This window comes from Haematobia irritans, chromosome 1 (assembly GCF_050003625.1).
Source record: "Haematobia irritans isolate KBUSLIRL chromosome 1, ASM5000362v1, whole genome shotgun sequence".
In the NCBI taxonomy this organism is placed as follows: domain Eukaryota; kingdom Metazoa; phylum Arthropoda; class Insecta; order Diptera; family Muscidae; genus Haematobia; species Haematobia irritans.
Genome location: NC_134397.1, coordinates 181,795,687 through 181,811,250, shown reverse-complemented (window position 1 = coordinate 181,811,250; position 15,564 = coordinate 181,795,687). Strand labels below are relative to the sequence as shown.

The window sequence follows — 15,564 nt, the reverse complement described above, 5'->3', positions numbered from 1 at the left end:
AGAAATAAAATTTTGACAAATTGTCTATACAAATAAAATTTTGACAAAATTTTCTATACAAATAAAATTTTGACAAAGTTTTCTATAGAAATAAAATTTTGACAAAAATTTCTATAAAAATAAAATTTTGACAAAATTTTCTATAGAAATAAAATTTTGACAAAATTTTCCATAGAAACAAAATTTTAACAAAATTTTCTAGTGAAATAGAAATTTTAGTGTACAAAAGTTATGTTTTTCGCATACATTTTTTCCAACACGTAATCTTTGGGAGCATCATAGAAAAAATATTTTTCTATCTTCTTTATAAATAAATTTAAATAAAATATATTTATAAGTTATTTATTATTATTTTTCGAATTTTTTTGCCAAGAGCAATATCGAACATTTTTTGTTTGGCAAATTCTCAGAAAATTACTTTCACATTAATTTGAATGGCAGATAAAATCTGAATGATTTTTTTAAATTTAATTTTTATTGTATTTTATTCAAATTTAGTTTAAAATAAAAATTAATTTTATTTAACTTAATGTACGGCGTCAATGTGTCTATCCATAATTTTGCCTGCTTTAAACAAAATACATCCACATATTCTTTTGCATTACATTTGCATATCTTAACTAATTTATCTTACATATTTTTGGTTTGTTTTCTTGAATAAAAATACATTTGGTATTTGATTTTATGATCTTTGGCTGGTTTGTTTCACTTAATCTTTGGCTTTATGACATAAATCTTACAAGGAAATTTTACTACTTGCAATTTGCCACACACGTATTGCAGGCTCTGGACTCACTACACCTCTTTCGATTCTATACAACAGGGAATATCATCAGATTTCTGCATTCAGTGATCGTAGTGGCATTCAGTTGTCCCCCATTTTTTCTTCACCCGATTCATGTGGTACATTTTTGCTTAAATGTTGCATTCAATGATGAATGCGTTGGAGAAGTGACTGATGATGCTGATGTTGGTGACTGTGCTTGTAGGGATGTTGCAAGGGCTGATGATGCTTTACGTGTCGTAGTTGCTGATGCCGATAAAGTTGGCGATCCATGATGTCCTCCTAGGCGAACATTTGCAATATTTTTTAAAGTTGCATTTCCTCCCATGACATGAAGGAGATTACTATTGATGTTGTTGTTGTTGTTGGTTGTGGTAATGATTAGGTTGCTGCTGCTCGAGCTGGTGGAAGTTGTATGTCTGTGATTGCTGCTAAGGTGTGTTGGCACTGTTGTTTGCAAATTTGTCGGCGATATTGTTGCGACATTTTTTAGGGCACCTATGCTCGATGTAGATGAGGAACTGGACGTGTTACTGCACTTGTTGATATTCTGAACAATCAAATTGAGACAATCTAAACTCGAACCATTGGGTGAGGATGATGAATCGTAAGAATCTGAAAGAAAATTAAATGTGTGGAAAAAATAAATATTTAAAATTAAATCATATAGTCCATATTGATGATGTCGAATAGAGATAAGAAATACGATTTCAAGGATTTTGATTAATATTCTATTTTGAAATGTTCTCGAATATATTGATTTTGCATTTGATTGCGGAAATGTATACGATTTATTTTACAATAAAATGTGATGCCACAATTGTGATCAGAGAATGAAGCCGACCAATTTTTGTCGGCGGAGGCTGATAGTACATTTTTGTCTACGGCGGTGGCAGCTTGACGACTAAGCCAATATAAATCTGTTTATTCGGCGGCGGCCACTTATCCATAATTAAATCAATTTGTAGTTAACCAAATGGTAATGAGATTAGTTGTACAACCAATCTAACAATCAAATTTACATTTCATTCAAATTTTCTGATTTAAATTCTTGCAAAATTATTATAGCAACTTGATACTTATTGATTGTTTGGGGGGAAAATTAAAGTTTTAGCGTATATACAACAATTATTAATACGTTTTTCTGACTTAAAATTTTTAATTAATATGACATATTCGACAGCGGCGTCGACTGGCTAAAAATGGTCAAGAGCGACTAAAATCGGCGGCGCGACTCGGCGGCTAAATTCTCTGGTTGTGATACACTCAGTGGTATATACTCAAATTGACAAAAAGAACAAAAAATCTATAGAAATAAAATGTTAGGTTAGGTGGCAACCCGATGTATCAGGCTCACTTAGACTATTCAGTCCATTGTGATACCACAGTGGTGAACTTCTCTCTTATCACTGAGTGCTGCCCGATTCCATGTTAAGCTTAATGACAAGGGACCTCCTTTTTATAGCTCATATACTCAGACAGTCAACCTGCAATAAAATCCTTGGACTCTGTGTTCCTTAACTCGAAAACGGCCAAATCTCTCAACGAGATGGCTGAGCAGTACAATATTCACCTAATATGGGTGCCTGGCCATAAGAACATACCGGGGAACTGCGAAGCAGATTTGTTAGCAAGGCTAGGAACTGCCTTACATATTCCAGGGGAACTAGAATCTGTTGATATGCCTCTGGCCACCTGCAAGCTCTTACTGCGTGAGAAGGCTGTTATGATGGCCAATATTCGATGGGAAAATTGCAAGGGTTGCAACGACACCAAGCAAATATGGCCCCATTTAAACTTAAACCGCACACTAGATATGCTAGTGTTCTCAAGGCGTCAGATAGCACTCCTGATATCTGCTATAACGGGTCGCTGCCTGATAGGCGAATTTGCAAAAACTATAGGTGCGAAGTATAATGACTATTGTATAAGCTGTCATGATGTGGAGGAAAAGGAATCAATTAAACAACTCTTGTGTGAGTATCCTGCTTTTTGTGTAAGGCGTAAGCGAATTTTAGGAGCATATAGCTTTAGATTACTGGCTGACCTGGAAAACGTTAACTTAAGCAGTTTGTTAATGTTTTTGGAGCAATCTGGTTGGTTCCACAAAAGTAAATATTAGAGAAGGTTCAGTGGTTAAGACTAGAAGTGCCCATATGTAATAGGTACTTTTAGTTAAATGTGGTATCACAATGGACTGAATAGTCAAAGTGAGCCTGAAATTTAATCGGGCTGCCACTTTAACCTAACCTAACCTAACCTTTTTATAGCCGAGTCCGAACGGCGTTACACACTCCAGTGAAACCACTTAGAGAAGCTTTGAAACCCTCAGAAATGTCACCAGCATTACTGAGGTGGGATAATCCACCGCTGAAAAACTTTTTGGTGTTCGATCGTAGCAGGAATCGAACCCACGACCTTGTCAATGCAAGGCGGGCATGCTAACCATTGCACCACGGTAGCTCCCAAAAATAAAATTTTGACAAATTTTTCTATAGAAATAAAGTTTTGACAAAATTTTCTATAGAAATAAAATATTGACAAAATTTTCTACAGAAATAAAATTCTGAGAAAATTTTCTATAGAAATAAAATTTTTACAAAATTTTCTATAGAAATAAAATTTTGTTGTTGTTTTTTTTGATTTCAGCTTAAAACCATGCATTGACTAAACTACAAGTGTATCTTAACCAACAGAGGAAAATAAAGTTTGTCAAATTTATTTGGGCAAAGCCCTATAGACTGCAAGATGGTTGGATGGACGCACGTTTCGGAATTACCACATTCCTCATCAGCACCCTCTAATAAATTTCAGGCAGTTCACTAAACCAAAAAATGAACCACACTGGAACCTTCCGAAAAAAGGTTTTACATGATAGCCGGCTTATGCCGAAATAAATTCGTACAAACAGTTTTAAGCTGAAATCAAAAACAACAACAATGATTAAAGGAAAAAAACCAACAATAACAAAACAAAACGAAGGAGAAAAAGAGGAAGCACGCTCAAAATAAACCCAGCCAACTGCACTCACATCGATGATTTGACGGTGGCAAAGGAAAAGAGATATGTTTGTACGAATTTATTTCGGCATAAGCCGGCTATCATGTAAAACCTTTTTTCGGAAGGTTCAAGAGTGGTTCACTTTTGGGTTTAGTGAACTGCCTGAATTTATTCTGATAATTGGTTGCTAGTTTTGCTGCAAGTAGAGGATGCTGATGAGGAATGTGGTAATTCCGAAACGTGCGTCCATCCAAATATCTTGCAGTCTATAGGGCTTTGTCCAAATAAATTTGCAAACATTCTTTTCCTCTGTTTTGTTAAGCTACACTTGTAGTTTAGTCAATGCATGGTTTTAAGCTGAAATCAAAAACAACAACAACGAAATAAAATTTTGACAAAATTTTCTATAGAAATAAAGTTTTGACAAGTTTTTCTATAAAAATAACATTTTTTCACTCCTAGTTTTCTTAAACCAAGAGCGGTATGGGTTTGTTGGTAGATTCACCCAGGGATCCGGAGCGGAGCGGAGCAAGCCCTTTTTTGCCGGAGCGGGAGCGGAGCGGTTTCCAAATATAAAACCGCTCCGCTCCGAATAAAATATAACTTGAATGAAATGTGTAACTTTGAAATTACACTGTGTAGGTAATTTCAAATATAGCTAGTACTTAGCGTAGTGTGAGTAAAGGTTTAAAATGTACGATACGTATTTTTATACGTACTTACATTGGGGAGAACACAACGTGGTTTTTTAGTAATTGTTTTCAAAAACGGCAAATGTCAAAATATATCTCTAGTATGTGTTGTATCACAATGGACTGAATAGTCTAAGTGAGCCTGAATCTTAATCGGGCTGCCACTTTAACCTTTAGTATGTGTTGTAAAAGTAACAACACTACTTTCGATCAATTTCATCCCGTATTACTACAAAGATGTTTGTAATGAACGTCAAATAAATGCAATTAAACGATCTTATTTATATTTACTTTTTAGTTTTCTACACTGAAAAAAATATTGTCGTGAAGTCAAAGATTTCATGTCCTTAGAATAAGAATGCAAATTTTGCTTAGCATGGAAGACGCATTTCTCTAAAATAAAGTTTTTTTCCTTGTCCAAATGTCAATAAACTTCTGAATGAAGTTGTAATGTCCTTATGATTAAGTGATTTTACTTAAAAATGTGTATCATAACATGAAAGATAAACTTTTTGAGGTAAGGTCAACGTGACTTTAATAATTAAGAAACATTCTTTAAAATTAATAAAATTGTCTTTAAATTTATTTGCTTTTTGCATCTTGCCTACAAAGCAAAAAATCGTTCAAATACAGGACATGTTTTTCAACACTTTATTTTAAAGACGCTTTTTACTTGAAACATAGCATAATTTCTACTGGAAGTCGAGTCTTAATATGGAAAATAAAATTGTCGTTAACTCGTTTTTAAAGGATTTTGATAACAACTGACGAAACACTCAAAAAAAAGTGAACTCTCTATTTCACTAAAGCCACTTTAACTTTATTTTAGTTCATAGTAATATTATGTTTGGAGAAAGTTTCCTTTACTCTAATAATTTTTTGTGTACGTTAGTTAAATTAACTAAAACCGACGAAAAAAAATATACTCAAATGAAGCATAAAGATTAACTAAATTCGTGTCTTCCACAAAATAGTTCAGAATTTCTTTAAATTTGTAAATTTTACCAAAAATGCGTCCATCGTGAACTTCGTATGTCACTAAAGACATTCTTGCAATTTTGAACTCCAAGTATTTTCTTCAAGCTACAAAATTTTCTTTAACAAGTGAAAAAACTTAGTTATGTCTAATAAATTTTCTTGTATGTGTCGAAAAATATTTACTTATTTTTATGACATCGGCGTGATGCCAACGTTTGTAATAGTGTTTAGTTAAAATTTTCTACAAATATTCCAAATTTTCTAAAATTAACCGAAAGTTTTCTTCCTGGTGGGTTCACTGTTTTTTCAGTGAAAAAATCTAAAAAAATGATAAATTAACATTTTCTTCCTAGAAGCAAGTACATAACCCCCAAATTTAAAAGAGAACTGCGTCTGTAAGTATCCTTACTTGTATTCTCCGCTTCTTTGGCTCGGAATTAGTACCCAAACTGTTAAAATAAAGACAAAATCTTTGGAGCCGGGCATGTTATTTTTTCAGTGTAAGGACATTCATATTTGCTTTACTATTGTACTATATCCTAGCATTCTCTTATTTCTGATATTAGTTCTCGAAAATTTAATTAAAATTATGGATAGTTTCAATTTTGGTTGAATAATGTGCGCATATACATTTATTTTAACTTTTTCTCACATTGAAAACTAATGACTTGATTTGTATTATTGCATGTTAACTACTTTTTTTGAGAACGAACATTTCTTAAAAACGCTGTTCGAAAATGTATTTTTACAATAAAGGGGGAAAAACGCGAAATTAGGTAACACTAGATCTGAGTAAGAATATTCGTAGGTATACCACGGACTGATTTCGATGGAGGTTGTTGCAAACATAAACATACACACACACATTACAAATATAACAAAACCTATTTCGGAGAGTAGTTACTTCTACTCTGTGTATAGACTTTCAATTCCAATCAGCGTTGTCGTTTTGGTCCGATCGGACCAAAATTGGTACAAAAGATTTCTAATTTTTAAATTTGGTCCGATGGTCGGACCAAACAGAATTTGGTCCATTTTGGTCCATTTTCATAAATTTGGTTTCTATCACATATTAAATAGTAGATGGTGCACCGCAAAGAATATTGTCGGGAGGCCAAATATTTCACATGCTTAAAATACGAATACTAATTTTGCTTAGAATAGAAGACGTATTTCTCCGAAATAAAGTTTTTTCCTTGCACGCACAGAAAAAACATGTTTGGACATGGTTGCCGCATCCACTTAATGCTTATCTAGAGCATGTAATTGCCGCGAAAACCATGTATTTTGTCTTTGTAAAAATAGTTTTCGAGCGGAGAAAAATGTATGGTGGCAATAAGCATTTAAATGGTTCTCAAATACCGCAAACATGTTCCATCATTTAAATGATAGAATTTGAGACCATTAAATGGTCGGGAAAATCATGTATCTGACCATTCAATTTTTTTACTTTTTTACAGGGAAAAAAGTATTTTTATAGGTTAAGTATAGACATGTCTAGAACCATTAGATGGCCATAAAAACCATTTACATTTTTTCGTGACCATTTGATTTTTTAACTTGTTTGCAGCGAAAATAATTTTATAAAAACATTGACCAGGTACACACGATTTTCATTTTGCGCGTCAGTCGTGTGTTGATTGTTTCTTGGAATGGACGGAGAATACGTATTTACTGTGTTTTGTGTTAATTTATTTATTCAGAAGTGGCACGTGGTTTTATGTGAACACAAAAAAGGAAAGTGTAATTGAAAAAATGTACCTGTTTTTTGTTCTGCATTTTGCAATATGGTATAATTTATTTTTATTTGCAGTTACATGATGTCTGCGGTTGTACATTTGGTGGACACGATGTAAATATGGAATAATTACTTATTGTTGAAATTGAAATAAAATAGAGTGTGTAAAAAAAAACATTTTTAATGAATACCATAACATTTTAAATCGTGACCATTGTCTTTTCATTCAAATAAAATTCTTTTTATCAATATAATAATATTTTATATGAGGACAATTACATTTTTCTTAGAACCATGTTCACTGAGCCAACATGGTTGCAGGTTAAAATGTTACATGGTCACCCCAAAAAAAGCTCCTATCATATTAGTATCTTTGAGAGTCTCCTTTATTTAATAACCTTTATTTTTTCACATTACCAAATAGCGAATTGTCTTTTTTAATTTTTATATAAAGGTGGGTATTAAGTTCGCATTATCGCGCTAAAATAGCCAAGTTTCCACGGTTGATTTTCTTTAATAATTAATTCTAAAGAGAAAAACTTTTTTATTTATGCTTTGGACCATTCCCCACCAAGTAATAATAAAATTTGCCAAAGATATAATTTCTTTCTGTTCTTACAGATTTATTTTCGATTTTAGCGGCTGAACTCGAACTTAACATCCACCTTAAATGAGTAACATCAAACAAACACTAACATAACATGCACACACTATAGAAGAACAATAACAATTACTGAATTCAGAGAAGACTGTTTTAAAAACTAAAGAAGCTAAGTGTGTAATTTGTGTGATATGGTGATATAGAGTTCGCTAGAGTTCCATGTCATCTAGGACCTTTATACCACCGTTAAAGGCTTACAATGCACTCGAGTTTCGAGTGCCAGGAAGGCTAGTTGAAATAATTTCAATCAATATAATTAAGTGGATGAATTATTTTCGCGATTGAAACAGAAAATACGGGTTTTTTTCTGTTTGGACGTCTTAAAGTTCCGTACAAGGTAAATTTTAAAATACTTTTCACAAGTGCGAAGCTTTAGACATATCGCTTTAGAGATTCCTCCAATGTGATGGAGGTATACTATTCATTTATAATAGCTCAAATACTTTCACTTATATTGTGATATTCTTCGCCCTAAATATAAAATAATTTACTATAGATTTTTCAATTAAAAAACAATATTAATTTAAATTTAATCTTCATTCGTCTTTGTCATATACCAATACGTATACCTAGTCTCTAGTCTCTTGGGAGAATTGTTCCATTATATATTCTACGATTTCCTCACATCACATCACAAAATGTGTCAATAAAATTTAACACAATCAATTTAAAAATCCATTAAAATCAAAGAAAAATTTTACAAATTCGATATAAATTTCAAAATGGAACAATAAATCGAAAATACCTTTAAATCTGCCGGATGCTTTGACATCGTTGTCGTCACAGTTATAGTAGACATTCAAACTGTGATACATATACGCACCTGTATACGAGTTCTGTAGAGTGAGAACGAGGGAGAGAGAGCGAGATATATAGATCCATATACAGCAGCATCATTTCAGAGTGTATGAGAGAGTGCACCAGGGAGCAGATGAAAGAAACAGAATAAAAAAAAAATAAAATAAACAAATTAGTAATGGCCATTGAAATAAATTCATTTAAGTAGAATTGTTTTGTGTTTGTTTTTGGTTTTACTTTATAGCAGATATAAATAAAGCAATTAAGAACTAAATTTTATTTTGTTGTTGTTGATGTTGTTCGTTTTTGCTTGCAAGAAGCAGCCAGACAATATGATCAAGACCCCCTCATTCAAATAATGTAAAAGAAAATGACAGTCTGAGATACATCAGATGCATCCAACGGCTGTATTTCAATTTTAAATCTTATTTACGAGAATTGTCGACGACATTATCGCATCCAGAGGGGAAATAAAAATAAACCAATCTTCTTCAGGCAATTATCCTGATTGCAATATAATGAAATACGATTTTTTGATAATATTTACACTCCCGGTTGTTGTAGAATTATGAATGGATCGTCGAAGGACACGGTGGTAATCAAGGTAATTTTAGAATTTGAAAAATTAATTTGCAAATAAAAATAAGAAGAACGACTTTAGAATAGAAAAAAAATGTTTGGTTTCAATCACCTCAGTTAAAAAATAACTATTTGATCCAATTAATTAATTTAATTTGCTCAAGTAATTTTTGTAATTAAATTTTATAATTTATTTCTTTATTTAAATTAAAATTTTAATTGAAAAAATATAGTCTATGTTTTTTCCATGGATAAAGTGAAAATAAAACAATTGCATAGAATGAGTTTACCGTCCATAGTTTATATTGGGACCAAGAAGCGCACAAGATCGATTTATGCTGCATTTTAACCGGAGGGAGCCACCGTGGTGCAATGGTTAGCATGCCCGCCTTGCATACACAATGTCGTGGGTTCGATTCCTGCTTCGACCGAACACCAAAAGTTTTTCAGCGGTGGATTATCCTACCTGAGTAATGCTGGTGAAGTTTCTGAGGGTTACAAAGCTTCTCTAAGTGGTTTCACTGCAATGTGGAACGCCGTTCGGACACGGCTATAAAAAGGAGGTCCCTTGTCATTGAGCTTAACATGGAATCGGGCAGCACTCAGTGATAAGAGAGAAGTTCACCAATGTGGTATCACAATGGATTGAATAGTCTAAGTGAGCCTGATACCGCTATACCAAACCTAACAGGTAGTAAGAAATACAATTTTGGCAAAATATAAAATTTTGACAAAATTTCTAACAGGAACAAAATTTTGCAAAATTTCCTATTTGAACCAAATTTTGATAAAATTGTTCTCTAGGAATAACATTTTAACAAAATGTTCTTTAGGAATAATATTTTGAAAAAAATTTCTATGGAAATAAAATTTTGACAAAAGTTTTTATAGGAACAACATAAAATTTTGTCAAAATTGTCTCCAGAAACAAAATTTTGATAAAATTGTTTCATTTTGACAAAATTTTCTCTGGGAATAAAACATTGAGAAATATTTCTGAAGGAATAAAATTTTGACAAAATTTGCTATAGAAATAAAATTTTGACAAATTTTTTATACAAATAAATTTTTGGCATAATTTTCTATAGAAATAAAATTTTGACAACATTTTGCTATAGAAATAAAATTTTGACAAAATGTTCTATAGAAATAAAATGTTTTTTTTAGAAATAAAATTTTGACATAATTTTCAATAGAAATAAAATTTTCTATAGAAATATAATTTGACAAAATTTTCTAGAGAAATACAATTTTGACAAAATTTTCTATATTTTAACAAAATGTTCTTTAGGAATAATATTTTGAAAAATTTTCAATAGAAATAAAATTTTGACAAAATTTTTTATAGGAACAACATAAATTTTGACAAAATTGTCTCATTTTGACAAAATTTTCTCTAGGAATAAAACTTGAGAAAAATTTCTTTAGGAATAAAATTTTGACAAAATTTTCTATAGAAATAACATTTTGACAATATTTTCTATAGTAAAAAAATATTGACAAAATTTTCTATAGAAATAAAAATTTGACAAAATTTCTATAGAAACAAAATTTTGACAAAATTTTCCTTTGAAATAAAATGTTGACAAAATTGTCTATCGAAATAAAATTTTGACAAAATTTTCTATAGAAATAAAATTTTGACAAAATTTTCTATAGAAATAAAATGTTGACAAAATTTTCTATAGAAATAAAATTTTGACAATATTTTCTATAGCAAAAAATATTGACAAAATTTTCTATAGAAATAAAAATTTGACAAAAATTTTCTATAGAAATAAAAAGTTGACAAAATTTTCTATAGAAATACAATTTTGACAAAATTTTCTATAGAAATAAAATTTTGACAATATTTTCTATAGTAAAAAAATGTTGACTAAATTTTCTATAGAAACACAATTTTGACAAAATTTTCTATAGAAATAAAATTTTGGCAAAATTTTCTATAGAAATAAAATATTACCAAAATTTTCTATAGAAATAAAATTTTGACAAAATTTTCTATAGAAATAAAATTTTGACAAAATTTTCTATAGAAACAAAAATTTTACAAAATTTTCTATAGAAATCAAATTTTGACAAAATTTTCTATTGAAATAAAATGTTAACAAAATTTTATATAGAAAAAAAATTTCACAAAATTTTCTATAGAAATAAAATTTTGACAAAATTTTCTTTAGGAATAATATGTTGAAAAAATTTTCTACAGAAATAAAATTTTGACAAAATTTTCTATAGAAATAAAATTTTGACAAAATTTTCTAGAGAAATAAAATTTTTATTGTTGTTTTTTTTTTTTTTGATCTCAGCTTAAAGCCATGCATTGACTAAACTACAAGTGTAGCTTAACCAACAGAGGAAAAGTATGCTTGTCAAATTTATTTGGGCAAAGCCCTATAGACTGCAAGATGGTTGGATGTACAGCTGTTTCGGAATTACCACATTCCTCATCGGCATCCTCTACTTGCAGCAAAACTATCAACCAATTATCAGAATAAATTGGGGTAATTCACTCAACCCAAAGTGAACTACACTTGAACCTCCCGAAAAAGGGTTTGATAGTCGGCTACTGCCTAAACAAATTTGCCGGCATATCTCTTTTCCTTTGCCAAACTCAAATCATCGATTTGAATGTATTTGGCTGGGTTTGTTTTTGAGCGTGCTTCCTCTATCTTCATTCGTTTTGTTTGTTTTTGGTGGCTTCTCTTCAATCGTTATTGTTGTTTTTTTTTTTTTTTTGATCTCAGCTTAAAGCCATGCATTGACTAAACTACAAGTGTAGCTTAACCAACGGAGGAAAAGTATGCTTGTCAAATTTATTTGGGCAAAGCCCTATAGACTGCAAGATGGTTGGATGTACAGCTGTTTCGGAATTACCACATTCCTCATCAGCATCCTCTACTTGCAGCAAATTTTGACAAAATTTTCTATAGAAATAAAATTTTGACAAAATTTTTTATAGAAATATAAATTTGACAAAATTTTCTATAGAAATAAAATTTTGACAAAATTTTCTATAGAAATAAAATTTTTACAAAATTTTTTATAGAAATAAAAGTTTGACAACATTTTCTATAGAAATAAAAGTTCGACAAAATTTTCTATAGAAATAAAATCTTGACAAAATTTTCTATAGAATTAAAATTTTTACAAAATTTTCTATAGAAATAAAATTTTGACAAAATTTTCTATAGAAATAAAAGTTCGACAAAATTTTCTATAGAAATAAAATCTTGACAAAATTTTCTATAGAATTAAAATTTTGACAAAATTTTCTATAGAAATAAAATTTTGACAAATTTTTTTATAGAAATAAAATTTTGACAAAATTGTCTATAGAAATAAAAATTTGACAAATTTTTCTATAGAAATAAAATTTTGACAACATTTTCTATAGAAATAACATTTTGACAAAATTTTCTATAGAAATAAAATTTGGACAAAATTTTCTATAGAAATAAAATTTTGACAACATTTTTTATAGAAATAAAATTTTGACAAAATTTTCTATAGAAATAAAATTTTGACAAAATTGTCTATAGAAATAAAATTTTGACAACATTTTCTATATAAATAAAATTTTGACATTATTTTCTATAGAAATCAGATTTTGACATAATTTTCTATAGAAATAAAATTTTGACAAAATTTTCTATAGAAATAACATTTTGACAAAATTTTCTATAGAAATAAAATTTTGACAAAATTTTCTATAGAAATAAAATTTTGACAAAATTTTCTATAGAAATAAAATTTTGACAACATTTTTTATAGAAATAAAATTTTGACAAAATTTTCTATAGAAATAAAAATTTGACACAATTTTCTATACAAATAAAAATTTGACAAAATTTTCTATAGAAATAAAATTTTCCATAGAAATAAAATTTTGACAAAATTTTCTATAGAAATAAAATTTTGACAAAAATTTTTTTGAAATAAAATTTTGACAAAATTTTTTTTGAAATAAAATTTTGACAAAATTTTCTATAGAAATTAAATTTTGACAAAATTTTCTATGGAAATAAAATTTTGACAACATTTTCTATAGAAGTAAAATTTTCAAAAAAATTTTCTATAGAAATAAAAGTTTGACAAAATTTTCTATAGAAATAAAATTTTCCATTCGTTTTGTTTTGTTATTGTTGCTTTTGTTCTTTAAGTATTGTTGTTGTTTTTTTATTTCAGCTGAAAACCATACATCGACTAAACTACAAGTGTAGCTTAACCAACAGAGGAAAATAATGTTTGTCAAATTTATTTGGGCAAAGCCCTATAGACTGCAAGATGGTTGTTGGTTAAGCTACACTTGTAGTTTAGTCAATGTATGGTTTTAAATTTTCGCTATTAGAAGTGATCATAAAATCATAAATAAACTTTTAAAATAAAATAATAAATCATTTCTTTCGAAGAATCATTTTGTTTTCATAATAAACACAAAAATTGAACCAAAAGCTGCACAATGAGATTTTTGGTAGTTTTTTGGTAAATTTTTCTCCATGTATTGGTAGATTATTTTTGCCTCGAGTGGCAAGCACGATTTAGTGCCATAGAGATCAGCTGAACATTTACACCTTAGATTGACCACCAGAACTCAAATACCTCCGATGGTCACTTCCGCTTGTATTCATTGATCATGCCGAATATTATTGGAAAAATGTCCTGAACACAGTCATGGGCAGATAAACAATTCAGCATCAGACTCCGTACAATGTTATAGGACTCAGCGTGCGTCAACCAAAAATGGCTTTAAAAGGAGATTTCTCGCTTTTTTTTACCGCACAATAGACACCCAAAATCTTCGGATGTTAATTAGTTGAATTCTTGCGCCCGTGTCATTTCGAAAAGTAAGTAATTTAAGGTGGAATTAAAAATCATCTCAAGAGAGTGTCACGGGGAATGGACCAAAACAACGCAGAGTCACTTTCGTCTAGTATGTGATGGCGTTGTCGGTCGGCATATCAGCCCATGGTCGAATAATAAAGACTTGATATCGTCGCATATTATCAATTTATCCCTACGGATTTGGAATATGTCTCGGAAATTTGCACACGGACATTATCGTACCGATAAACTAATAGTATGAATGGCGCCTCAGGCACTTATGTTTCATTTAAATAAATTCATTGTCATTCTTGGACCCACTCTAATGTTCATATAGCACTGTCTCATTGTATCTAAAGGTTTTTGTGTGAAGATGCACATTTAACTAAATTATATAGAAATAAACAAAATATTTAGTCTAATGATGAGATTAAGCCAAAATTTATGTTTTTTAATTGTTGGCCAAATTAGATCAACACATCGCGCTCTCTTGCTAGCAGGAACGATCGTGACGATGTTGTGTAGTGTGCTGCAGCATATAACCCCAACCATTTAATGAGTTTCTTTTATGTGAGCCATAGAATCACCGTAAATACTATGACAAACTGATTACATATTTGCTTACATGTATGTGCTGTTGTGTTTCACTTATTACCCGCTTGGGCGCAAAAAAGAGCCGGTGTCGCATTTTCCGATTTGTATAAAGTACTACGGGGATAGTTGTTTATTTTTGAGAGTTTATTGTGGTAGCTAAGTAATCATGGGAGTAGTCGATTAACTTCAATACACATTACTAATGAACTGTAATATGGACAATGAAGAGTTTTCTGATTTGACACCTAGCAAAAAGAGCACAGATAACATATCACCAATAGTCAATTCCATACAACCGCACACGATTCCTTCTGCATTACCAGTAATCAATATCGTAATACACCCTCAAAAAAGTATTTATTTGGAACCAAAGATTTTGACCTTCCCTTAAGGAAAAATTATAGAGACCTATCCGGCTTCAAATCTAGGATCAATAAATTTAAAAATCAATTAATTAATCAATTAAATTGATTCTATCAAAAATTTAATTGATGTCGATTGGAAAACTCAATCAGTTTTTTAATTGATGCAATTAATAATTTCGATAAACTTCAACCCAATTTCCAATTAAGTTTTTAATTAAATCAGTTAAACAATTGAGTTTTGCAATCGACATCGACTGATTTTTTTTTAATTTGTTAATTGGTACAATTAAATGTTAAGTAAAACCAGCGAAAATTTTCACTCATTTGCTTAATGGGTGATACGGTCAAAATTTGGTCAATATAAACTTGACGTATTTCTTTCAATTTTGCATTTAAAAAACCTGAACACCCCTCATTTTGAAAGTGTGTGTGTGTAGAATGTTGCTCCTATTTTGATTTTGGAATTCACTCTTCAGTTGTCAAAATGCCGTCCAAGCAAGAAGAGCAGCGTATCGAAATTTTGCTCGCGCATCGCGAAAATCCGAGCTACT

At 30.2% G+C, this 15,564-nt stretch overlaps 1 protein-coding gene across 1 annotated transcript in view; it reads right to left on the bottom strand.

Annotated features, from left to right (window-relative positions):
- Window positions 1–675: 675 nt before the first annotated feature.
- Window positions 676–15,564, bottom strand: part of nau (myogenic-determination protein nautilus) — a gene marked incomplete in the record, with an annotated part of 86,842 nt that continues 71,953 nt past the window's right edge. Inside the window, 2 exon segments of the mRNA XM_075314410.1 lie at window positions 676–1,399; window positions 8,599–8,689. Coding sequence (XP_075170525.1) covers window positions 897–1,399; window positions 8,599–8,689 — 594 coding nt within the window.